The 24,610-nt window shown below is 47.1% G+C and overlaps 2 protein-coding genes across 4 annotated transcripts in view; one reads left to right on the top strand and one right to left on the bottom strand.

The window, feature by feature from the left end:
• Positions 1-1,138: 1,138 nt before the first annotated feature.
• Positions 1,139-10,005, top strand: PCBD1 (pterin-4 alpha-carbinolamine dehydratase 1). Its single transcript, XM_070432918.1, has 4 exons — positions 1,139-1,229; positions 4,374-4,505; positions 5,166-5,246; positions 6,732-10,005. Exons 1-4 carry the CDS (start codon positions 1,227-1,229, stop codon positions 6,828-6,830), a joined length of 315 nt encoding a protein of 104 aa, XP_070289019.1. The 5' UTR covers positions 1,139-1,226; the 3' UTR covers positions 6,831-10,005.
• A 12-nt stretch (positions 10,006-10,017) lies between these two features.
• The window catches only part of SGPL1 (sphingosine-1-phosphate lyase 1), a 57,406-nt gene continuing 42,813 nt past the window's right edge, over positions 10,018-24,610 (bottom strand). For all 3 annotated transcript variants that reach the window (XM_070432917.1, XM_070432916.1, XM_070432915.1), the window contains 8 exons: positions 22,019-22,107; positions 20,123-20,228; positions 18,437-18,535; positions 17,275-17,424; positions 15,578-15,816; positions 14,110-14,256; positions 13,051-13,171; positions 10,018-12,519 (listed from right to left, as the gene is read on the bottom strand). In XM_070432917.1, coding sequence (XP_070289018.1) covers positions 12,379-12,519; positions 13,051-13,171; positions 14,110-14,256; positions 15,578-15,816; positions 17,275-17,424; positions 18,437-18,535; positions 20,123-20,228; positions 22,019-22,107 — 1,092 coding nt within the window. In that variant the 3' untranslated portion in view covers positions 10,018-12,378. The remainder of the gene's footprint in view (positions 12,520-13,050; positions 13,172-14,109; positions 14,257-15,577; positions 15,817-17,274; positions 17,425-18,436; positions 18,536-20,122; positions 20,229-22,018; positions 22,108-24,610) is intronic.

The raw sequence follows: 24,610 nt of genomic DNA, 5'->3' as shown, positions 1-24,610 counted from the left end.
TCTATAAAAAACATTTGATATATTGAGTTTCATCAAAATTAAGAGCATTTGCTCTTTGAAAGACACTGTGAGAATGAAGAGAAAATACTTGCAAATGATATATCTGCTAAAGTGCTTGTATCCAAAATAACTCTCAAAACCCAGTAAGAAAACAAACACTAAATTTTTAAAATGGTCAGAAAACTTGAATAGGTAAAGAAGCACATGAAAAGACGTTGGAGACCATCAGTCATTACGGAAACTCAAATTAAAACTACAATGAGCCCTAACCGGTTTGGCTCAGTGGATAGAGCGTCAGCCTGCGGACTGAAGGGTCCCAGGTTCGATTCTGGTACCTTGATTGCGGGCACCTCCCCAGTAGGAGGTGTGCAGGAAGCAGCTGATTGATGATTCTCTCTCATCGATGTTTCTAACTCTCTATCCCTCTCCCTCCTTCTCTGTAAAAAATCAATAATATATATATATATATTTTTAAAAACTACAATGAGATACCACTACACACCAGTGAGAATGGCTAGAATTAAAACAACTGACCATGCCAAGCGCTGGTGCATCTGCAGGGCCAGGGGCCGGGAGCTCTCACCTACCGACGGTGGGAGGTGCGATGGTGCCACCCCTGTGGCAGTTTCCTAAGAAGTTATACACATACATCTACCATGTGGCCTAGCCATTCACTCCTAGGTACTGACCCAAGAAAAATGAAGGCACCACAGGGAGGGGAAGCAGATCAATGGTTGCCTGAAGAAGGAAGAGGAAGGATACTTTTAGGGATGATGGATATGTTCATGATCTTGATCGTGATGATGGTTGCATGGAAGCGAACATACGTCAAAACGCATCAAATTTTGCACTTTAAATGTGTGCAATTTATTGTAGATCAAAACCTAAATAAGGAGAGTTTAAAAAGGCAATCTCCCGCCCAGGGTAAGGGGCACAGCTGGCTGAGGGGCAGCGCAGGATTCGAACGCGTCAGCCTGCCTTGGAGACCACTTACGTAACCCCTGAGCTCCAATCCACAGCACAGGTGCACCCAGGAAAATGCTGGAAGCGGTTGCAGCCGGACGGAGTTAATGATTACGGGTGGCGGCCCCGCCCCGTCTGCACTCCCCGCCCCGGGGCGGCCCCAGCCCGGCCCCGCCCGCCCGACGGCCGCCGGTGCACCCCGTGCCGCGCTCGCCCTCTCCGCCGCCACCTGCTGCTCGCCCGCGCCCACGCTGCGTCCCGACATGGTGAGGGGGGAGTCGCGCGCCGCCGCGATGGGGGCAGCCCCGTTAGGAACGGGCGTGCGTTAGGGTCCGAAAAGAGGAAGGGGGCCTTAGGGTCCCCCCCCCCCCCCCCCCCCCGCAGCCGACTGCGCTGGCTGTGCGGGGGAGGGTGGGTGGGAAAGGTGGGGAGGGTTCCTCTGAGCCCCTCGCAGGTTAGCACGCGCCTGGTTCGGAGAGTGTGGGGCGGGGGGGGGAGGTCTGTCGCGTTCCCACCCGTGTTGGTGCCCCTGGGGAGGCTGAGGCCACGAGAGGGCGGTGGTAGGTCCAGGTAACAGGCAGGCTGGCCCGGGGCTCCCAGGCCTGTGCCCCCTCGGCACCACAATAGTTCGGGCGGGGCTTAGCGACCTCCCTGGGTACAGGTGGGGCGGTTGGTCCAGGGCCTGGGTGGGTGGTATTGGAGGTGGGGATGGGGCAGTGGCTGGATGTGGGAGTGTGGAGAGGGAGATTGGATTCGCGAGTTCCTCTGCGCCCTGTTTACTGCCCTTCTGGCTTGCACTTCTGGACACGGGGGCTGGCGAAGCACGCTGGGCGCCCTGTGCTGCCCCTGGCCTCGGAGCCAGACCCTGGTGCCTAGTTTGAGGCCTGCCCCGCAGTGCAAACACCATGGCTCAGGATCATCTGTCCTCCGGGCTAAGCTTGCCCCCCCAGGAGGGTCTCGGGTGTGCTTTAGCACCGCCTCCCCGGCTCCCCACCTCAGCTGGAGAGGAGCCTCTAGACCCGGGAAGCTGTATAAACAGCCCATTTCTGGCCCCAAAGCATTAGGAGCAGCCCAGACCCCGTGACACCTGGGAGGCACTGTGAAGGCTATGGCTTGGTGGGGAGCTGGTGAGTGAGCCACACCGAGGCCCCCAGGAGCAGGGATGGGTAATCAGTAACCCCTGGGCACACTCCCCCAGAGGCCTGGCCAGGCCGGCCTGATTTGGGATTTACTAAGTAAACACCTCCCCTTCCCCCCTCTGACCCCAGATTAGAGGGGCTTGTCAGCTCAGCCTCGGGCTGTGAGTCCTGGGGGTTCCAGAGGACTCTAAAGAGAAAGGGGGCCCTCCTGGGATTCACTAGTACCCACCACTCCTTTCAGAGCCAAAGAACCGAACAGTGAGCTCTGATGCCCTGGGTGACATCTGGTCATCTGGTTGCCTGGAAACGTGGAGCAGGCTTCTCAGCCACTGAGAAAGGCCAGCTCTGGAACGGAGCTCTGTGATGCAGATCTCTGCTGCCTTCTCTGGCTCTGCGGCCCAGAGGGGAGACAGACCACGTCAGAGCATCCAGAGAGAGCACGTGGTTTCAGGAGGGAGAAAAAGATGGACTTTGCCGGAGTGCTTTTCCAATTCTGCCCACACCCAAGGCCCATCATGAGCCTACTTCTCCCATGAAGTTTCCTTTTAAAAATGCAGATGACATTCCTTTAATTAACAGTGGTTCTCAACCTTCTGGCCCTTTAAATGCAGTTCCTCATGTTGTGACCCAACCCTAAAATTATTTTCGTTGCTACTTCATCACTGCAATGTTGCTACTGTTATGAATCGTAATGTAAATATCTGATATGCAGGATGGTCTTAGGCGACCCCTGTGAAAGGGTCGTTCGACCGCCAAAGGGGTCTCGATCCGCAGGTTGAGAACTGTTGTTTTAATAACAACGGTGTTTACTGAAGTGTCCCGTTGGCTCTTGCTGATGTGACGTGGACGTGCTTGTCCCCTTTACCCGTGAAGCCCAGGGAGATGAGTGCCACGGGCCACCTGGCTGGAGAGAGGAACTGGGCTGGAACCACCCCTGCACGCTCACTCCACCCATGTGGCCTGCGGCTGCCTCGTGAACGCTGCTTTACCCTCCCTCACATCGTCTCCCCAGACCGTGGTGCGTTTTTTACTTAGCGCTGCATGGTTGCGGTACTTGGGGGATCTATTTCAGGAGCCTCATTCTGGGACCCCCCTAAGCTCCTAGACCTGGATCCTCCACAGGATAGAACTGACTTGCTTCCTTCAGTTCTCGGAAGGTTCCGCTCATGGCCTGAATTGTGCCAGTCCGGGCTGCCCAGAGGGCACTTTGCACAATATACAGATGGGGCACTAGGTTTGCCGATTGCCTTTGGCCGTTACTTCGACTTTTAACCGAGCTCTGTGGCTCAGGCTTCCCAGCCTGACAGAAAAGAAGGTCGGGGAAGGAAGTCTGAGAACCTGTGGCCTGGCCGCTGGGAACCAGAGGCGGCCTGGGAGCGCCATGGAGGACGCACTGGGTGGTGGTCAGTGCTCTTCTACTGCACTGTGGCTCAGAGCCGCCTGGAATGTCTTTAGTGCTGGGCCCTTTGCCGGCCCCAGGGACAGAGGCACCGACCCACTTGAGAACGATGCCTAGGCTCTCACCGACTCGGGGAAGTGCCGTGGTCTTCCCCTTCTAGGCCTCAGTCTCCTCTTCAGTGCACCTGGCAGTGGGTACCCGTAGGGGCATGGAGCCAGGTCCGTAATTGGAAAAGGAAGGTTGGACGGTTGGGTGCTCATTTTCTGTAAGGTTATGTCGTAATACACACACGTCTAGGCTAGGTTTTGCTCTTACTCCCTCATTAGTGTAAGAGACTTACTTTTGGGGGGGATGGGGAACATTTCTTACTTAGATGTAATTGACATCATACTTTAGGATTTTGTCCTTTTTTTTTTTTGTAATCCTCATTCAAGGATATTTTTCCATTGATTTTTAGAGAGTGGAGGGGGACGGAGAGAGAGGGAGAAACATTGATGTGATAGAGACATATTGACTGGTTGCCTGCACGTACCTCAACCAGGACCTGGGATCAAACCTGCAACCCAGGACATGCCCTTGACCGGGAATTGAACCCACAACACTTGGGTGTGCTGGCCAGGACAGGGTTTTCTGTCCTTTTGCGTGGAATGTAAATCTAAGAACCTATCAGTGCCTGCACCAGGGCCCCACCTCCAGGGCAGGGTGCCACCCTCCCCACTCCATGTCTATTGCTTTAGACCAGCTGCCCTTTGACTGTCACCGGGGTCCAGAGCTGCCAGTGGAAGCTGGCTCAGTTCCCTCCAAGGTCTGGGCCCTCTCCTTTGTCCTGTACAAAGTCATGCCCTTGGGCCTCTGGCTTTTTCCTCTCCTAGGCTGGCAAAGCACACAGGCTCAGTGCTGAGGAGAGGGACCAGCTGCTGCCAAACCTGAGGGCCGTGGGGTGGAACGAGCTGGAAGGCCGAGATGCCATCTTCAAGCAGTTCCATTTCAAAGACTTCAACCGGGTATGGCCCGGGGGGGACAGTTTTGAGTCTGGGGCTCATGGGGTCACACTTGTTCTCTTCCTGAAGTCTTAGACCAGTGGTTCTCAACCTTCTGGCCCTTTAAATACAGTTCCTCATGTTGTGACCCAACCATAAAGTTATTCTCATTGCTACTTCATAACTGTAATATTGCTACTGTTGTGAATTGTAATGTAAATACCTGATATGCAGGATGGTCTTAGGCGACCCCTGTGAAAGGGTCGTTCGACCACCAAAGGGGTCTCGACCCACAGGTTGAGAACCGCTGTCCTAGACGCTCAGACACTACACTAATGCAGGTTACTCAGACAGTGTCACCTTTGGGGATGGAAAAGGGCAGATGTGGCTTTGGACCCTCCATACCTTGAACTTACATCTGAAGATATTTAGACAAAAGATTGGCTAAGACTCACCACCTCTGTGGTGTTTCCACCTTGTTGGTGGTCTTCCTTCCTACTGCAGGAGACCCCCTCGAGCTCCAGCCTCAGAACCAGTGGCAAGATGCTGGGGATGGTGAAAGCGAGGAGGTCTTTTCCTAGGAAGCCTGTCAGCCCTCCTGCATCGAGGCCTTACAATGGCCACGGAAGGGTGCCCAGCAGCCTCTCTTGCAAAACACTAACCTGGGTCTCACTCCTCTAACAGGCTTTTGGCTTCATGACAAGGGTGGCCCTGCAGGCTGAGAAGCTGGACCACCATCCTGAATGGTTTAACGTGTACAACAAGGTGAGTGATGTGTGCCTGTTGTGCTTGGCGAGTTCAAGTTCTGAGAACTCCACCTCCCTTGGACTTCCCTATGGGCCCTCCTCACCCAGGCTGTCCATTCCTCCTGCTCCATTCATCTCTACAAATGTTTAAAATGCACGTTAAAACACTGTTCAAGTAGACACCAAGAAGATAAAACCCAAGGAAGGAAAGGCTGTGGGAGTCCGACAGAGCCATTGTTTATAGCTCTACGTGGCCTAAATCTTTCTGAAGGAATGAAGTAATAAAATTGAACTAATAATTGAAGTAATAAAATTGAACTAAGAATAGCCATGCACAGCAAACAGATCAGATATTCCGCTGAATGGACTGAAACAGTCATTAAATGCCTGCCATGGGCCAAGCGCTATCCTGGATTCTGAAAACATTAAGGCTAAAAGACATGGATAGCGTTTAGTAGGAATTAGAGTCCTTCAGTTTTTTTTGTTTTGTCTTTAATCCTCACCCGAGGACATGCTCATTGATTTTACAGAGAAGGGATGGGAGAGAGAAACATCTGTGTGGGAGATAAACATACGTCAGTTGCCTTCCTGTATGCACCCGACAGGGGAGTGAACCTGAAACCTAGGTATGTGCCCTGACCAGGAATCAAACCCGTAACCTTTTGGTGATGCTGCTCCAACCAACTGAGCCATACTGGGCAGGGCTCATCTTTAGTTTTTAGGTAACTCTCAATGTTTGGAGATTTCATTTTTAACCTAAAGCTGAAGTTGCCATTTTTTTTGGAGGTGGAATAGAAGACAGTCCTACACTGCTGTTACAGAAACCAGTGCTGTTGGGACAGCAGCCCCCAGGGGAAACCCCGTAGTGACTGGCTGCCACAGGCAGACCTCAGAGATGTGGGTTCCGGTCCAGAACACCACCACAAAGCAAGTCACACAGATTTGTTTCAGTGCATGTAAGAGTTATGTTTACACTCTGTTGTCCTCTATTAAGTGTGCAGTGGCATTATGTCTAAAACCAATGTCCATACCTTAATTTAAAAATACTTTATTGTTAACAAGTGCTATCACCTGAGCCTTTAGCGCAGTGGTTCTCAACCTTCCTAATGCTGCGACCCTTTAATACAGTTCTTCATGTTGTGGTGACCCCCAACCATAAAATTGTTTTTGTTGCTACTTCATAACTGTAATTTTGCTACTGTTATGAGTCTCAATGTAAATATCTGATATGCAGGATGGTCTTAGGCGACCCATGTGAAAGGGTCATTCAACCCCCCCAAAGGGGTTGCGACCCACAGGTTGAGAACCACTGCTTTAGCGAGTGGTGGCCTCTTTGCTGGAGGGACAAACTCAACTTGTAGAAACGCAGCCCCAGGGAAGCGCAGTGAAACGGGGTATGCCTGTATTCTGGGGCTCGGTGTGGCTGAGCCAACAGCTAGTGACTCTCCTGCTCTTCGGTGAAGTCCGTGGAATCAGCTGGTCCCAATCTCTGGCTCTGTTTCAGGTCCACATCACCCTGAGCACCCATGAATGCGCAGGCCTGTCGGAACGGGATATAAACCTGGCCAGCTTCATCGAACAAGTAGCCGTGTCCATGACCTAGACCCTGCCTTGCCTCGTTGAATTCTTCAGGGAAAGGGGTGACTGATCTGGAAATCCAGAGAGAATAGGGGAGCCCCCCAAATGCTGCTGTAGTCAAAATTGCTATGTCCACCTTGCTGCCTCCATTTAGGGGCGAGTCCTCAGCGTCACTGCCAACACCAGGAACTTGGACCGTTTCCCCCCACACTGTGCTCTTCATCTTGGGGCCCTATAGAAAGTGCCCTCGTTTGAATAAGATCTTCCCATTCCTTACAGCTTCCCAGCAACAGAAATGATTTTCTTTCCAGGCCATATCTTGCTCCCTTTCTAATTCATTTCCCAAGAAGCTGTGGTAGGAGCTGTGTCTAAGACAGACAGAATCTTAGAAACCAGAACCTTAATGCCAACCCCCTCCTATGTGATAGAAACGCATGCTTTTATGCCTCAAATAAAACTTAAACAAGTTGGCCGCAGGCTAGAACCTTCTCTTCCACAGGTCAATCCAAATTGGAGTCAACAGGCATTTAAAGTACTTCTGGGTATCACCCTGCCTTCAAGGAGTTCAGTATCCTCCAGGGGAAGCAAACAGGGACACGGGTAACTGCTACTGCGCAGGATGAATGAAGGCAACACTGGTGCAGGGATAGGAACTGAGCGGAGAACAGGACGGGATTAACAAGGTGACTCTGGAGCTTCGAGTTGTGCCTCAGACCTGAATCCGATTCCTGAGGCAGAGGTGGCACCGTGAACGAAGGTGAAGGTGAGCAGGACACTGTAAACACGCATGCTGAGGCCTACGCCTAAAAAGGCAGCCTGGGCCACGCTGTCTTCTTTGCCTACAACCTCAGGTGAGATTTCTAATCCTGACGGCTTTCACACTTTCCTAGAAACTCAGCCACAGTCTCAAGGCTTGTCTGCTTTTTACTCTAAGGGCAACGACAAAAGCCACGACTTAGAAGATGGCAAGCTATTTGCCACCTGAGAGTTAAGAAGCTGATTCTCGGATTGGTCCTCCAACCCAGTAAGCAACGCTAGGGCAAAACACTCACTGACATGCCGGACAGAAGGGGGCGCTGAGCAGTGTCGTCCACGGGGCGTGCATGCCACACGGCTGTCATTTCATGTTTGCCATTATGCAAGAGTTCTCACCTATGACATCTAACCCAGTGGTTCCCAAACTTATTTGGCCTACCGCCCCCTTTCCAGAAAAAATATTACTCAGCGCCCCCTGGAAATTAATTTTTTTTAAATTTTAATAGCAATTAAACAAAGATATATGTATTAATGTTTCTACCTTTTTCGTAAAATATAGTAAAGAAAGGTGTAAATTAGAAACATTGAAGTTTGAAATTATGAAACTATTTATTGAACTCAGAATAGAAAGGTAATACAAAAAAAGTTAAAACAAATGCACCTGTGGCCATCACCGCCCCCCTGGATCGCTGCAGCGCCCACCAGGGGGCGGTAGCGCCCACTTTGGGAATCACTGATCTAACCTGAGGCTGCCTGGGTACTAAGCTGACTTACAGATAACAGGGTCACTTGGAGCAGGCATCTAGCAATGTCACAACCCAGTCACCCTGGAGGAGTTGGCCCTGCAACAAGGCCAGAAGAGGCAGAGGCTGGTGGTCGAAAAATAAGCATATTGTTGGCAAGAGGGACAAGCAGGCCCCCCTTCCCAGCCTATGCTAATAAGGATTATCATTGCCTATGTTAACAAGTTCTCAGCAAAGCCTGGTGTCAAAACCAACAAGGTACAGACAGTGGCCCCCCATCTGCTCTTCTGACGTAAATTTTTCTAAGTGCACTCTGACCTGACGACTGTGGGTTAGGGGACCGCAGCCACATCACACTGTGTCATGCCAGCTTCTTGCCTCTGCTTACGGCGTGAATCAAGGGTTGAAAACACCAAATCAGAGGACACTACAGTTGTATGAAGCACTTTTATGTGGGACAATGACACAACACTTTTTCTAGAAATGTTTATTCTAAAATTATTCAAGCAATTGAAATTAAAGGGAATGGAGTTAAAGAGAAGTGATAATAAAGAAAGCACAAGAAAAACTAAAGCAGCCGAAACTGGTTTGGCTCAGTGGATAGAGCGTCGGCCTGCGGACTGAGGGGTCCTGGGTTCGATTCCGGTCAAGGGCATGTACCTGGGTTGCGGGCACATCCCCAGTGGGAGATGTGCAGGAGGCAGCTGATCGATGTTTCTCTCTCATCGATGTTTCTAACTCTCTATCTCTCTCCCTTCCTCTCTGTAAAAAAATAATAAAATATATTTTAAAAAAAAAAGCAATTAAAACTCCAAATCAAGAAAAGGCCCTCAAACATCTGACTTTTGCCACCCAGGCTATCGATTTAGGCCTCCGCCATTACTTTTGTCACTACTGGGTTGAGCTATAAGTGGCTCATTGCTACCAAGAACCACACAGAAGGCAGAGAGGCCCACAGCTGCAAGGAGCAGGTGTACGCACCCGACACCATTTCTTAGATGGGCCACATCTCCTATCAAAGCATATGCTGGCCCCTCTTTCTCTAGGGTTTACCCCAAAGCAAGCAGGTGCTCAGGGAACTGAGTCATCTGGCGTAAAATTACAGCAAAGACCACACTGCTCGACTGGATTCTGGCAAAGTCTGAATGGGCTGAAAGCCAGATGAAAAGCGTGGCTACCTGAATGAGTTTGGAACCTGAATAGCCCTTCAAAACGACTTCTCGCTTCTTAGTCATAACGGGACCAGACACTCAGCAGTTGTGGGTGCAGAGGTAATTGGAGGGGTTGCATCAGTTCCCAAACCAAATGCAAGGTGTGAAGTCCATGTCCATTGGTTAGATGGAGCTCACTGCCCAGCTGGCTGGACAGTAGCCCAGATGCTTCAATCTATCATTAAGGTATACGCAGAAGTGGATGACAAAGATGACGGCATAAAGCAGGACACTAACCCTGGGGAACTAAAGACCTGAGTTCCAGACCTCCTTAAAGCAGGTGTGGCCATCACTCCCGGTGGAGCCATGAAAGTGCTGGGAACTGGGCAGGCAGCGTGCTGTTCACCCACTCATGTCTGTTTGTCCTAATATCAGTGTCACAGACAACCACTTCACCACAAGGGGGCGATCTCTCACCAGCCACGGGTTCAAGAGCTGCCAGCATTCCATCTGGGATGATGTGCGGACACCTAATAAATGAATGCAACCATCCACAACAATCAAGATTTGGAACATTTAATTATTTAATTGCTTTTTAAGAGATTATTGCTGCAATTAGGAAGAGAACATTGAGGGAACGAGGAGGTTAAAGACAAAAGATTTAAAGGAGGCAAGTACCATTTTCCAAGTATAAAACTGGCAATATGAAGTGACATGGCAGTATAGTCACATGTCTACTGACTTCTAATGCAAAAACAAGACAGTACAGTTTTTGCAGAGGCCAGTGGACATTTGCTAACATGATATTGTTAAGACATTCTGCCCACCTCTGCCAGACGGGGTGCTACTACAAGCAGATACACACAGAATGGAAAGCCCACAAATGTTAACTCAAACTAAGGCTCGTAAACATAAATTAAAGTGGCTACAGTAGGTCCCTTTGAAAAATAGTCCCACGACCTTCACCCCAGCCCAACCCCTGCAGCAATGTTATCACAGCACAGGGGGCGGTCCTGGGGGGACAGTGGAGGAAGAGAACACTCTGTAGGGTGCATGCTTCTCCATTTTAGCAGCCGACAAACCACAGTGGTGCCTGCTGGGTGGGGCTGGGTCCCTGGACTTCCTCCAACATAATGAATGCACTGGAGACACAAAAGACAATTCACCCACAGCTCCGACCACTCCTCCTCTCTCAGGAGATGCCCACCAGTTCAGCAACTGGAGGGAACATAACTTCCATGTCCAAAGGACCTCAGCCTCTCCCTGTAACACACACACACACACACACACACACACACACACACCAACCACTCTTGGAACCCACAATGCACAGAATGCCTCACACACACACACACACACACACCCTGCAGCGACATGGCCAGTCACAGTTTTGTGTAGAAAGTACAGTGCAGAAGAACATTTTAGACAAAAGTGGTGAGGAGCTGGGGGAAATGGTCATGTTGGCTCCTGGCCAGCATACCCAGCGAGGGGGGCGACAGGATACCAGCCTGAAGTGGCTGAATCTTCAGGAGTCCCTGAGAAGGGGAACGGACAGAGGAGTTTCTCCCAACCCAAACAAAACCTCCAAGACTGATCCCCAACCTCCAAGACTGATCCCCACCCCCCGGGCTGGGTCAGGAATAGCCACCACTGCTCCCCGCTGAGGAAAAGGCACACATACAGTATGTCGTCACTAGGGTAGGACAGTGGCTCAGGTGAGATCCAGGCAGGCCCCATGCAGGGCAGAAAAGGTAGAAAGTGGGCAAAGTTTGGCCCTGTCCCTGCACCATCCTGAGCAACTAGTCTTAAAAAATCACAAGCCCTAGGCTACAACCGACACCACCCTGTTTCCCTATTCCAAAATGTTCTCTCATCCTAGCCAGGGCTGAGAAGTGTCCAGTACCTGAGGCTGAACTGCCATAGTACCTTTGGGAGCTGAATAGAGAGGAAGGAGGCTGGAAGAACACACCAATGGAACGAAACATTTTTCCTTGCCTTGGGGACTCGCTCATGCCCTCGTACCAACTAGGGTAAATCAAGGCAACTTGTGAAGGTGCTGTGAGCAAACATATTCTCATACATGATGGCTTAACGCAGTGGGGAGGGGAGGACTACAATGAACTTTGGTGACATATTTGAATTTGCGTGCTCATCCTACCCTGATACTCAGAGAGGCAGCCATAGGCCAGGAGGTCCTAGATTCTCTGGGAATTACAGTCCCTTCCTAGTTCCAGAATAAACCAGTGGGGGCACAATTTCAAATACAAATCTCCAAAGATGGTGGAAACCAAATATCAAAGGGGACTACACACTAGAAGAGGACCATGTACCACTCGACACGCCACCTTGGCAGACTGACCACTCCAATCCTGCACAGTAACAATGGCCTGGTCAGCCCGTGTCTTGGGAAAAGAAAAGCTGCAGTGAAAGTAACTCTAAGACAAGTAACCCACTCGAAGAGCAGGGCTGAAAGAGCCTCCTGCTTAGAGTTACCGAACACCCACCCGGGAAAACTTCTGTCACACGAATGCTTCCTATTTGACTAAAACAATCTGCTTGAGATGACACAGAAAACCGTTTTCTACCGCAGACTGTGCCCCAGCTTCCCTAAGGAATCAGGACAGGTCAGAGCTGCCACCCCATGATTAAGTGAAGGTAAAAGCTAGAAAGATTAGAGAAGGAAATGGTTAAAACAATTCCTAGGGTGATATTTAGAACAAGGGCAAAATAATTACGTCATGGAATCCTTTGGGGCCTTCACGTTAAAAACCACAAAAGGATGATGAAAGGAGGAACTCGAATCCTGAGGATCAAGCTGTCTTGTGTCTGTCTCCTTGTGCTCTATGGAGCAAGACCAGATGTTGAATCTCCGTGGGGCCTGTTCCACACCCCAGAACCTTCTGAAGGCCAGAAGCCCTCGGGCTCAGTGGGGCTTTGGAGAGCCATTCATCTGGCTGTCCTGAGGTACAGTGTCTGTGCTGAAAAGGCTGTCCAGGAAGATCGAGGACAATTCTGCTACCTGGTTCCTGTCGACAGTGGTCTGGGCCATGCCATAGATCGCACCCTGCAAATCCAGTCACAGAATTGTTAATGATGAGGGGTCCAGAACGGCTGTGCTCCTCCCCCGAATCCTTGCCTTGCATGTGTCCTCCTCTCCCCAACTCCATCCCCTCCCCAGGCTCCATTCCATCAGAGGGATAGCCGGCTCGCTAAGTTTTCCCAGGTACTTGCCAGTCATCTGCCTTTCTGCCCAAAGGAACTATCCTGTGGGATTTTATGAAGAAAATTCAAGAGACAATCGGTTTATTGCCTCTCCTGTGTCAAATTTTTCTTTTCAAATGGACATTACCACCACCTGCCTTTGCATACAGCACTTACAAATTTACAGGGTGCTTTATACTCAGTCTGTCTCATTCGAAATTAAAAAGCCCTGGGAATGGACAAGGCAGAAATCATCCGCTACAATGAAATAAGGAAACAGGTTTGTGGATAAAAGGCAGAGGCAGGAACAGACTCGAGGTCACCTGGTTCTTTCAACCCCCTGCCCGTAACACCCAAACTTCAACAGAGAAGGTAAAACCCCAAGTGCTCCTACCATTCCTGTGGCCTTTCCTTTAGGGTTCTTCATGATTTGAGTGACAGATTCTCGGACGTCCTTTAGGAACTGTACGGCTACTCGCTTCCGGGTGTGTACTAACGTGACGCAGAAATGAATACTATGAGAGAAGAGAGACAGAGAGATGCACCTTAGAAAAAAAAATTTTTAAGTTGTAAAATAAAGCAGCCCCCAATACAGGCATTTATTGGTTGCTCCTTCACGTTACTTGTGACAAGTGTAGTCGTCCACACTGTCCCCAGGGCTGGGAATCAGGGCTCCCAAGTCCATGGCTTGTCAAGCACGGGCTGGCAGGAGGGCGTCTCGGCCTCATCAAGAACCTTCCTGACAGAATGGATACAGCAGCTGCACTGCCCCACCCCTCCCCTCAAGAACTGTCCACCACTAGTCCTTCAGCCATGTGGCCTTTATCTTAGGTGATAAGCCCTCCTGGGGACAGGGCCATCGGCTGGGTCTTGAAGGATGTCAGGGCAGAGAAGCAGCTCTAACGCCCCTGGAGGGCATCTGTGGTGCAGAGGGATTGTGAAGAGGAAAAGGCAGAGTCCAAATGGGGCTGGCAATGGTGCGAACGTGAACGGATCAGGGTACATGGGGGACACCGAAGAGCCCTATTCTGCTGGGGTGGAGTGCTGACGTAAGGCAGCGTGGACGGTGAGGCTAGGAAAGCAGCAGGCCTGAAGGGTCAGGAGCTCTCTGGGAGGTTGTGAGCTAAGTATTACTCAGGTACAAGTCGGTTTATAAGAGCAACATGAAGACCGTGTACAAGACGATCTGAGAGTACAGAGAGAGTGGGAGTGGGAATCTTATGACAGACCCCTGATCTCAAGAGGCTGCCACCTAACTTTGCCAGAGTTTAAAGATAATGGTCCTGTTTTGATACTGAGATACTCCAGGTGTCTGGACAGAAATCCTAGATCCTACTGTTGCCACTAGTGCTGGGCCCTAGCAGCCCATCTCTATATTTTCAGATCACCTTGCTACCCAAGTTCTTCAAAAGTCACAAAGCAAAGGAAGAAAAAGGGGCTTCTTCAAGTTTACCTGGACGGGAACTGCAGCTGGTTCAAGTTCCACCCCTTAGCAGTCATCAGATTAAACAGTCGGTAGATGTCAAAATCATGGGAGCCCAGAGCAATGACCGACAACTGAGGATCCCCAAAAACAAAGATGCCTTTGATATTTTCCAGTCTTAAAGCAAACAAGAAAAAGGACAGAAAGAAAATTCAGCCACATACAGTCCGCTGGTCATCATCTCTTTCATCACTCAATGTTTCCCTTACAGCCTAACCTTTTGGGCTTTAGTTTTCTCATCTTGTAAAATAAGGTATCTAGACTGAGATCAGTAATTCCTAAGCATTACAAATAGTCAAAGGCCCAAACCATATCTAGACCCAATGAATCAGAATCACTGGCTCCTAACCTGTCTGCCCAACTCCCAAATTATATCACCCCCAGGGACATCTGAGGAATAAAAGAGACACTTTTTTAAAATACTGAAAAAACAATTTCTCCATCCCTCAATTTTAAAAACATATGTAGTCCCTAAAGCAAGAATTAGTACAGTTCTCAACAGATAGGGATTATCAGAATCATATGTGGGCCTTTTTTCAAATGAAACATGTCCACTGGCCACTTTTATTCACCCTCAAGATTCTGAAAAAAACCTCCCCAACCCTGGTGACACAGAGAGACAGGCAGTATGTGAACAGATATGCTCAGCAGAGCACACAGCTTAGTTCTAGCCTTAGCTTAACCCAAGATTCCATCGCCGCCCCCTTCCCTATTCCTTCTCCAATTCTTTTCTTATTCCAGTGATTCTCCAAGTGGGATTCCTAGACCAGCAGCATCAGCATCCACTGGGAACTTCCTAGAAATGCAAATGCTCAGGCCATTCCAGATCTAATGAGTTAGAACTCTAGGAGCAGGGCCCAGGAATCTGCACTTTAATAAGCCCTCCAGGTGACTAGGATGCATCCTCAAGTTTCAGAACCAGTCTTGTCTGTCATTAAACTGTCCCTCAGTACTTGGTAAGAGCTGCCAGTGGTTAAGACATGCTTGGAAACAAGATGGCCTAGATCAGTGGTTCTCAACCTTCTGGCCCTTTAAATACAGTTCCTCATGTTGTGACCCACAACCATAAAATTATTTTCGTTGCTACTTCATAACTGTAATGTTGTTACTGTTATGAATCGTAATGTAAATATCTGATATGCAGGATGGTCTTAGGCGACCCCTGTGAAAGGGTCGTTCAACCACCAAAGGGGTCTCGACTCACAGGTTGAGAACCGCTGGCCTAGATGAAGCGCTGATCTGACATTCCAAGTCACAGCAGAGCAAGGGAGCCTTATCCTCCCAGGCCAACACCACACTCCTAAGCTGCTGTCCTAAGCCCTTGGTCTCTCAGGAGACAACGAATGGGCTGGGGCTTCAGGTGCTTGGCCGGGCAGATGCCTTGAGCACACTAGCAGACAAAGCAAGAGACAAGGCAGAATCCCAATCTTCCACATACTCTGACTTGAGGAAGCGAGACGTTTTGATGATCTGTTTGGTAGCTTCAACATAGCCGCTCTCACCGAAGTGCATCAAGGCAGCCCAGCAGGCTGCACTAATGCCACCAGGCCGTGAGCCCGCGACGGTTGGGGAAGCGTAGATGCCACCCTGCCAGTCTGGATCAACGAAGAACTGATAGTACCTGTACTTCTTGTCACTGTATAACACCACGGAAGAGCCTTTGGGGGCATAGCCATACTGAGGGGAGAAGCAGACAGGTGATTGTACAACTCTATTCAGCAGACCTGCCCTGGCACGCTGATCGTGGAAAATTTTCCCTCACATTCTCTATGATGCTTCTCACTCACGTTAAAAATTCAAACTCACAATGTTAACAGGTAGAGAGAACTGAAGGGATGGAGTTGAAACTCTATTTTAGGGACGAAGAATCCAAGGCCCAGGAGGAATAGTGCCTTGTCCTGCTAATCAGTTTACTTCCCCTTTCCCACCCAGCACGTGGTTTTCCTTATTTAAAACATTATTCCAGCCCTAGCCGGTTTGGCTCAGTGGATAGAGCATCGGCCTGCGAGCTGAAAGGTCCCAGATTTGATTCCGGTCAAGGGCACATGCTCAGGTTGTGGGCTCGAGCCCCAGTGGGGGCCTTGCAGGAGGCAGCCAACCAATGATTCTCTCTCATCATTGATGTTTTCTCTCTCTCTCCCCCTCTTCCTTCCTCTCTGAAATCAATAAAAATATATTTTAAAAAATAATAAATAAATCATTATTCCAGGGCAGTATGTCAGGATGAAAGCAAAGAAAAAGTGCCACTGGAAGCCAGGAATCCAAGTCACTCAAGTCAACTACAATCACGACCTCACTCCCTTCTCATCCTTGTTCACTTACTAGTACACTTCCTTTCTACTAAGAGCTTCAGAATCTAGAAGCTATTTCATCCAGTTTTACAATAAACTGATCTAGATTTTGTCTCAGTCCATGGGGGAGGGGGGGCAGGAATGGCCATTTCAAACATTACAAGCCAAACATTCCTGAGCACGTTAAGTTCTTCCCTTTTTCCAAAGGACTCTTCCATCAGCATACTCCTGCCACTCAGGTGCAGGAACCCAGCAGCATGGGAGCTGCAGCATTTACATACCTCCCTCAGGAAGCCCAATTAAACCTCCCTCCATCCTCCGCCCAGATCGTCTCAAGGCTCAGGGAACTCTTTTTTTAAAAAAATATATTTTTATTGATTTCAGACAGGAAGGGAGAGGAAGAGAGAGATAGAATCATCAATGATGAGAGGGAATCATTGATTGGCTGCCTCCAGTACGTTGGACCAAGTCTGCAACCCAGGCACGTGCCCTTGACCAGAATCGAACCTTGGACCCTTCAGTTCGCAAGCCGATGCTCTATCCACTGAGCCAAACCAGCTAGGGTGGGAACTAACTCTTAAAAGGGCCACTACACTAACATGTCCCAGTTATAGAAATTCTCTCAGCCATAAGACACAAAGATAATGGGTCCCTTTCCACTACTGCTTGTCATCTCTATCACTATATCTTGTCACCTGAATCAGCTGCCCTGGTGAAAGCAAAGAGCCAGATTTCATTTTACATTTGGGGAAAAGCTAATGCTTTAACCAATTTATTTTGTTGATAATTGTCAAAATAATCAACTGCTTCCTCTGACTGATATTTGGTCCCTTCCGTAGCTCACCTTATGGGTATCCGCTGAAATGCTGGTCACTCCTTTCACCCGGAAATCAAATGGTTGCTCCAGTGGGTATCCTGCTTTCTCCATAAAGACGATGAGAAAGCCCCCCAGACAAGCGTCTACATGAAGAGGTATTTTGTATTTGACAGCCAGCTAGTTCCAAAAAACAAAGACCATAAGAGAATTTCATTTACAGCCCTGTAACAAAAACTTTGCAAGACATGGGTGGAAAAGTGGGCTGTTACTATAAGGCCATTATGTACTACTAGAGGCCCAGTGCACGAAATTCGTGCACTTGGGAGGGGGGTCCCCCTCAGCCTGTGCCCTCTAGCAGTCCGGGAGCCCTCAGGGGATGTCCGACTGAAGCCATCAGTAGGACATCCTTAGCACTGCCGTGGAGGTGGGAGAGGCTCCTGCCACTGCTGCTGTGCTTGCCAGCCATGAGCCCGGCTCCCCCTGTGGGAGCGCACTGACCATGAGGGGGCAGCTCCTCCATTGAGCATCTGCCCCCTGGTGGTTAGTGCGCATCATAGCGACCGGTTATTCTGCTGTTTGGTCGATTTGCATATTAGCCTTTTATTATATAAGATATTTTCCATGTTTTAAAAAGCTGGCTACTTTTTGACATTCCCAGTAAAAAGAGTTCATCTTTCAAATGTATTTAGCCTTCAAAATAATTCATCTGAAATGTGGTGTTTATTTTATATTTAAATATGCAGGGCCTCAAATTCACTGCAAAATCATGCAGAAAATGGGCACCACTCTGATTCCTGCTGCCTCTGGAGTGGGTCAAAGGTCCTGCTTGCTAGCTTCCCAGCAGGGAAGGAGGGAGGGTGTGCTAGAGCAGCAGATTGAATACCACCCTTGGTAGGCATGCTCCTAAATGGAGATCATTTCCTGATCTGAATTGAAATGTTAGTCCTACTTCCAAATATCCCATATAAACAAAGGCTTCTTCCTTCTATTCTCCTCCCCCACAGCAGAAGCCAGTAACCTTCAGAGGCTCCAAACAGAGCTGCAGAGTTTACCAGAGCTGATGAGAGCTATTCACCACCCATGTGCTAAAATCTAAATTCAAAATCGCTTCTATTTGCCAAATACTGTACCATGAGATTCTATTTTAAAATCTCAGTTTCACTGCCTAGTGGTCCCTTTTCTCACATACCTTGGCCACTTCAGGAACAGGATCTATCACACCATGAGGGAACTGTGGGGTAGAACAGACGAGCATGGCAGTGTTCCTGGAGATGGCTCTTCTCATTGCCTAGGAGTTACACGTGGGAAGGAAAATGAGCATCCACATCTCAGTTACTCTCCTATTGCCCTAACAAGATTAATCTAGTCTACGAACTTCAGTTCCACTACTGGCCCCTCCTTCACCTCTCCAACCTGGGAGAAGCCTGCTGCCCACCATGGTAGCAGAATACAAATAAGGCTAGATGGGTCCATTGGGGGAAGAGAGCACAATACAAAAACAGCAAAATCACTGTGAGGGGAAAAGAATATTGGGCTAAGAGGTAAAAGCCAACTAGCAGTGAAACCTGGTGTAAACTACTTCACTCCACCCAGTCCGTTTCCTCATCTATGAACTGCAATAATACTAATAGCTTCTACGACCTCCCTGGGCTGTCCCAGGCTCCAATGAAATTCCGATAGCACTCTGAATACTGGAAAGTTCTATACAAATGCAAGGCATAAAATTAATCAAGAAAGGAATATTATTCAGCCTTAAAAAGAAAAGAAATCCTGCCATTTTTGACCACATGGATGAACCTGGAGGACACTACGCTAACTTAAATAAGCCAGGAACAGAAAGACAAATATTGCATGATCTCACTTAGATCTAAAACCCTGAACCTATAGAAGCAGAGAGTAGAAAGGTGGTTGCCAGGGGTTGGGAATGGAGGAATGGGGAGATGTTGGTCAAGGGGTACCAAGTTTCAATTACACAAATACATTCTGGAGATAAAATGCATTGCCATGTGACTACTAAACAAGTTTTGTTAATACTGCATTGTATATTTAAAATTTAATTAGCGATCTACAGGGCAGTCTTAAGTATTTCAACCATGAAAAAAAAAAGAAAAGAAAAATGTTAATTGTGTGAGGTGATGGAAATGTTAAACGCTTGATTGTGTTGACTACTTCACAATGTACACTGACATCAAAACATTAAGTGGCACTCCTTAAATATATACAATTTTTAATTTGTCAATTAATTGTACATTAATGCCTCAATAAAGATGAGGGGGATAACGCTAATGCTAATAAATTGGAATAGTTTACTTATGGAAAAAATCATTACTTTATATTGGCAATGGTGCTCACTCAGGCCAATCAAAACCACAGTGACACCCTGGCTGGTTTTGTACATCCTGTACACCAAAAGGTTCGATTCCCAGTCAGGGCACATCTCTCTCTTTTTCTTTCTTTCTCTCTCTCTCTCTTCCTCTCTCTCTCTCTTTCTCTCTTTCTCCCCCGCCCCCCCTCAAATCAATAAAAACATATCCCCCAGTTAGGATTTTTAAAAAAATTATAAAAAAAAAACATACAAACCACAGTGCGAGTCTTAGAGCAAGCTAGGACATGCTTATTTCACAAACAGAGAAGAGAAGGTGGCGGTGCTGAAGCAAACCTGGGTCTTTAAAGTTAGGAACAAACGGATGAATCTGTGCAAAGACTGAAGCTGCACTCAATCAGCACTGCCAGTGGAAGATTTTGCAACTCTGGCCACTACAATCAAAGACATTTTGAGCCTATCTGCATGTGACACTGGAAAAAAACAGTCAACTGGGTACACTTCCTGCTTCTCACAGCCCAGGGCAGACAATGGCCCTTCAGAGGAACTCACCCGAACATCCACCTCCATCATTTTGTTCAGTGGAACCCGTATAATCTTCATCCCAAAATAATGGGCTGCCTTGTCAAACGCAGCATGGGCACTCTGGGGGGCCACACTAAGAGACAGGGAAGAAGAGAATAAGGAAGTTCAGATCAAAATGAAGTTCAAAAGAACACAGTTGCAGCTAATCTAAAACATCAGGAGTAAACTTCTGATTACTTTTCCTCAAAAATTTTAAAGTGTTTATATTTATTTTTTAAGCACAAAAAGAGATATTCTAAGGAACCTTCTCCCTACTATTTAGAAAATCATTTTGGCAACAGGAAAAACTTGGAAGTAATCCCACATCGAAGGATCCAAAATATAAACTAGGGCTGACAGGTAAGAGAACGGGAAATTTGGATCAAATTAACATAAAGTGGTTGCCTATCCAAAGACAGGCACATCAGAGGAGAGCAAGCTCCCTGACACGGTACAGGTTGAGACAGGAAAAGTAAGCTTGCTCGGCAGGGCTGTTAAAGCAGCAGCCAAGCATCAGATCAAAGGTCGCCTCCACCTTTGAAAGACCACGATCCTATAAGAAACTATAATCCCCATCTGCACTGCACACTTGGAAGTAGCATTTCAAATAGTATTAAAAAAGGAAACTGAGTCATAGTTAAGTATTTGCTTTTAGACTTCCCTCAATGGTTCCACTCTTACAATTAACCTGTTCCCTTTAATGGAGAAAAAGCTCTCTTAAGTACCAAGCACCAAAGATTTAGCTTGAAGAAAGATGGTAGCCTGATTTATTCTCTTAGGCTAAGTAGGAATTGCAGCATGAGATCATGCGCAACCAAGTCCTAGTCACTGACACTTGGGGGAAAAACATTAACCTAAATAATGTATAAACACACTGTACAAGCAGAGGGTCTACAGAAAAATAATGCAGCCAAATAGCGAAACTATGGGGTGGGCCCTAGCCAGTTTGGCTCGGTGGATAGAGTGTTGGCCTGCGGACTAAAGGGCCCCAAGTTTGATTCTGGTCAGGGGCACGTGCACGGGTTGCAGGCTTGATCCACGGTAGAGGGTGTGCAGGAAGCAGCTAATCAGTGATTCTCTCTCATCATTGATATTTCTCTCTCTCTCCCTCTCCCTTCCTGTCTGAAATCAATACAAACATATTGCAAAACAAAACAAAAATCTATGGGGTGGTAATATGGGTAATTCTCAAAAAGATTAAATAATTTTCTATTCCATAAAACTACCCTTAGCTTGAAATTTTTTTTCTTTAAATATATTTTTATTAATTTCAGAGAGGAAGGGAGAGAGAGAGAGATAGAAACATCAATGATGAGAAAGACTCATTGATTGGCTGCCTCCTGCACGCCCCCTACTGGGGATTCAGCCCGCAACCCAGACATGTGCCCTGACCAGGAACCCAACAGGTGACTTCCTGGTTCCTGGGTCAATGCTCACCCATTGACCTACACCAGCCAAGCTAGCTTGAAATTTTCTTAGGGGAACTCCAAAGCAGCCTGTAATATAACTTTCATTGTACTAATATAAACAGAGAGCATTCCTCAGGCTCCAAATAATTTATAATAAGTATCACAGAATTCATAGATGTAGTCTTGTCACTTAGAAAAAGGATCTCATTTTTGCTTGTAGTATATGTACCATTTATAAAGGAGAGGTGGGGGTCAGGGTGGGGGGGGGGGTAATTTTGAAAATTAACTGGTTAATCCACTTAGAATTTTGGTGAATGTGAAGAGATAAGAGTCAAGAACACAGGACAGGAGGAAAAAGGACTAGAATTGCCAAAGGAAGAGAAGACGCTGAAAGCAGTCAGGGTGCTTCAGGCAGCAGCATTCCAGACAAATCTCAGCAGGGGGTCGGGAGAACAACACAGCCCCACATACATACATTTCTGGAGTTCTGATCCCCTTCTCTAAGGCCAGGTCCCGATAAGCTTTGCAGGCCATCAGTATGCTTTCTGTACCCCCAGAGGTCACCTGTGAAAAAGGAGAGATGTCATCTGTGGAGGGGAGTTAGGGGTAGTTATCAGCCTGCCCTGATGTTGGTGGTGGCTGGTACAGAAAGAGGTAAGATCTTGTGTGCCACAGGGCAGACACTGTTACGTCTTCCAGAAGGGAAACTTGGCTTTGCTTGCTAAGCCCACACTGGGTTCAGAAGAACAAAAACACTAAGTAACAATGAGCAGAAGCTCCATGCTGTCTGGACAACTTGCACATCTGCCCAGATCTGTGCACAATCCATTTCCACATTAATTCCTCCAACTGCAGATAGGATAGGGCATTTTACAGCATTCAAAACCATCAGGATTGACTTTAATTTACATTTTCAATACCCACTAAGAACGTGAAACTGTGAAGTTACAATTCTAGTAAACTATGCAATACATTAGAAGACCAAGAACAGATAATTAGGCATTCTAAAGTGAACTTCTGGTTTTTGACAAGTTTGAAAAAAAGAAGAAGCCTCTACCTAGTTTGTTATCTGAAATCAAAACAAAAATCCTAATGTTTCTAAATGAAATAAAATGTTTTCCTGAAGCGAGGTCTAGCAACTCTGATACAGGCAACAAAAAGACTCAGCAGTCATTTCAGTCTTCCTATTGACCCCAGGGGACTACAATCTCATAAAGGTGAGGGCCAATCTGCTCATGACAATATTCCTAGCACCAAGCCTCATAGCGACACCTAACATACCCTCAATTAACATTTCTTAATGCCTGGGTTGACTCTTAGTAAGCCATGACTAACACAGGCATATCATACCCACCTGGCTATCTTTTGATAACATCTAGGAATGAATAATTTTAAAACAAGCCGAAAAAGAAAAGCCATAGCACTGAGCTAGGTGGATATTTTCTTAAATTTACCATTTCCAAAGACTCATAAGATCTTATATAGCTTTTTCATTACACAGGTGAGAAAACTGAGCTGATGAGAGACTAAAGTGATGCACCCAATGTCATCCAGTAGCATCTGTTGATAAGAAGTAAAACTTCCTACGTTTTTGTATTTAGTGTAGCTAAGTATGAGACAGAATGAGAGAGGGTGATTACTGAAACTTCCTAAAATAATATCCACATATAGGACAAATAGCATTGGATAACAAATCCCAGTAGTCAGGAGTTATAGGGAAGGTTAGCTGAGAAAAGTTGAATCATTTTTGATTCAGGAAGTCTTCATGAAACATGTGACCATCATCCACAAAGTAATGCACTCAACGTGGGCATAGCACACTTGTGTGTAGTCTCTGCACTTCAATGCTGGAGAAGACAAAAGTGCTTACAGCTGAGGTCAGCTCTGCAAATCAGCAGCATGTCCTGTGCTCCAGCATAAAACCTCAGAATGTCACATGAGAAGTCAAACCAGCTGTGAAGCAAGTCGGAAAAGCACCAGCAAAGTCAGTCTCCAGGGAGTCCATCTCTTACTAAGGTCGAGTAATGACATAAGCAAAAATATTTCCAAACCCTAGTTACTCACTTCACATGTCCTATATTTAGTTCAACAGTTAATCAAATTAACATCGATATTTGTTAAGCAAATATCAGTGTATTTTTTACTATTAAAGCTGGGATACTTCAATTCTACTTCTAATTCTTATTTCTGATCCCCAAATTCTGTGTTTAAAGATTCTCCGATTTCCCTCCTCCCCCTGCACCCAAAGGGAAATGAAAATTTAGTTGTGAAGTAAGAGGCTTCAATCACTACTTGTTATGTTAGTCAACTTCTTTTAACATTTATAGTAATTCTCACTCTAACAAATGAAATGTGTGTCAAAAACAAGAGCAGGACATGACCTGTTTCAAAATTTTTCTTTTAAGTGATGTTTGACCTTACTGACATTTGCATAATCCAGTTTCCTTGGCAACCTAATTTCTTTTGGTATATAGTCCCCTCTCATCCATTTTGAGGCAAATGAAGTTAATAAAAGGAAAAAAGTTGAAGGCTAAAGAACAAGAAGTGTAATACCTTAAATGGGAATAGTCTAAAGACAGCCCAGCCCTTAGGCTTTGTCTTCATGTTCCCCACCTCTGAACTTTCTTCACTGAAAGCAGCTCCTCAAGAGAGAGACAGAGACATATACAGAGATAGAGACAGAGACTGAGAACTTGAATGATCCCAGAGATTTCAGTCTAAAGTCTAAGCTTTAGAAGAGATTGGAGATCTTAGACTCCATCCTTCTCCTGAGCCCTGACACATCCACTAAAGAAGATTGTAACAGGAGAGACATGGCTTAGTTGTACCTACGCAAAAACAAAGTACAAATACCCTAGCGCTGGACTTCTGGAAGACTAAAACTACTTCACGGACTTCCTCCCAATACCTGGAAGACTAAAGAAAAACAGTAATAACAACGTGTAGTAAGAACCAAAGGAGGAACAAGATATAATCTGATGCAATAACTTCAAATACTGGCAATGAAAGGAAGAAACAAGTTTCCAATTCATAGCAGAGAGCAAAACACAATTCATATTCCCTCTTC

The sequence above is a fragment of the Myotis yumanensis genome, unplaced genomic scaffold (genome assembly GCF_028538775.1).
Source record: "Myotis yumanensis isolate MYYU_CA2020_CCGP unplaced genomic scaffold, mMyoYum1.0.hap1 SCAF_13, whole genome shotgun sequence".
Taxonomy (NCBI): Eukaryota; Metazoa; Chordata; class Mammalia; order Chiroptera; family Vespertilionidae; genus Myotis; species Myotis yumanensis.
The sequence above is the reverse complement of the archived record's forward strand: the minus strand, read 5'-3'. Positions and strand labels throughout refer to the sequence as shown.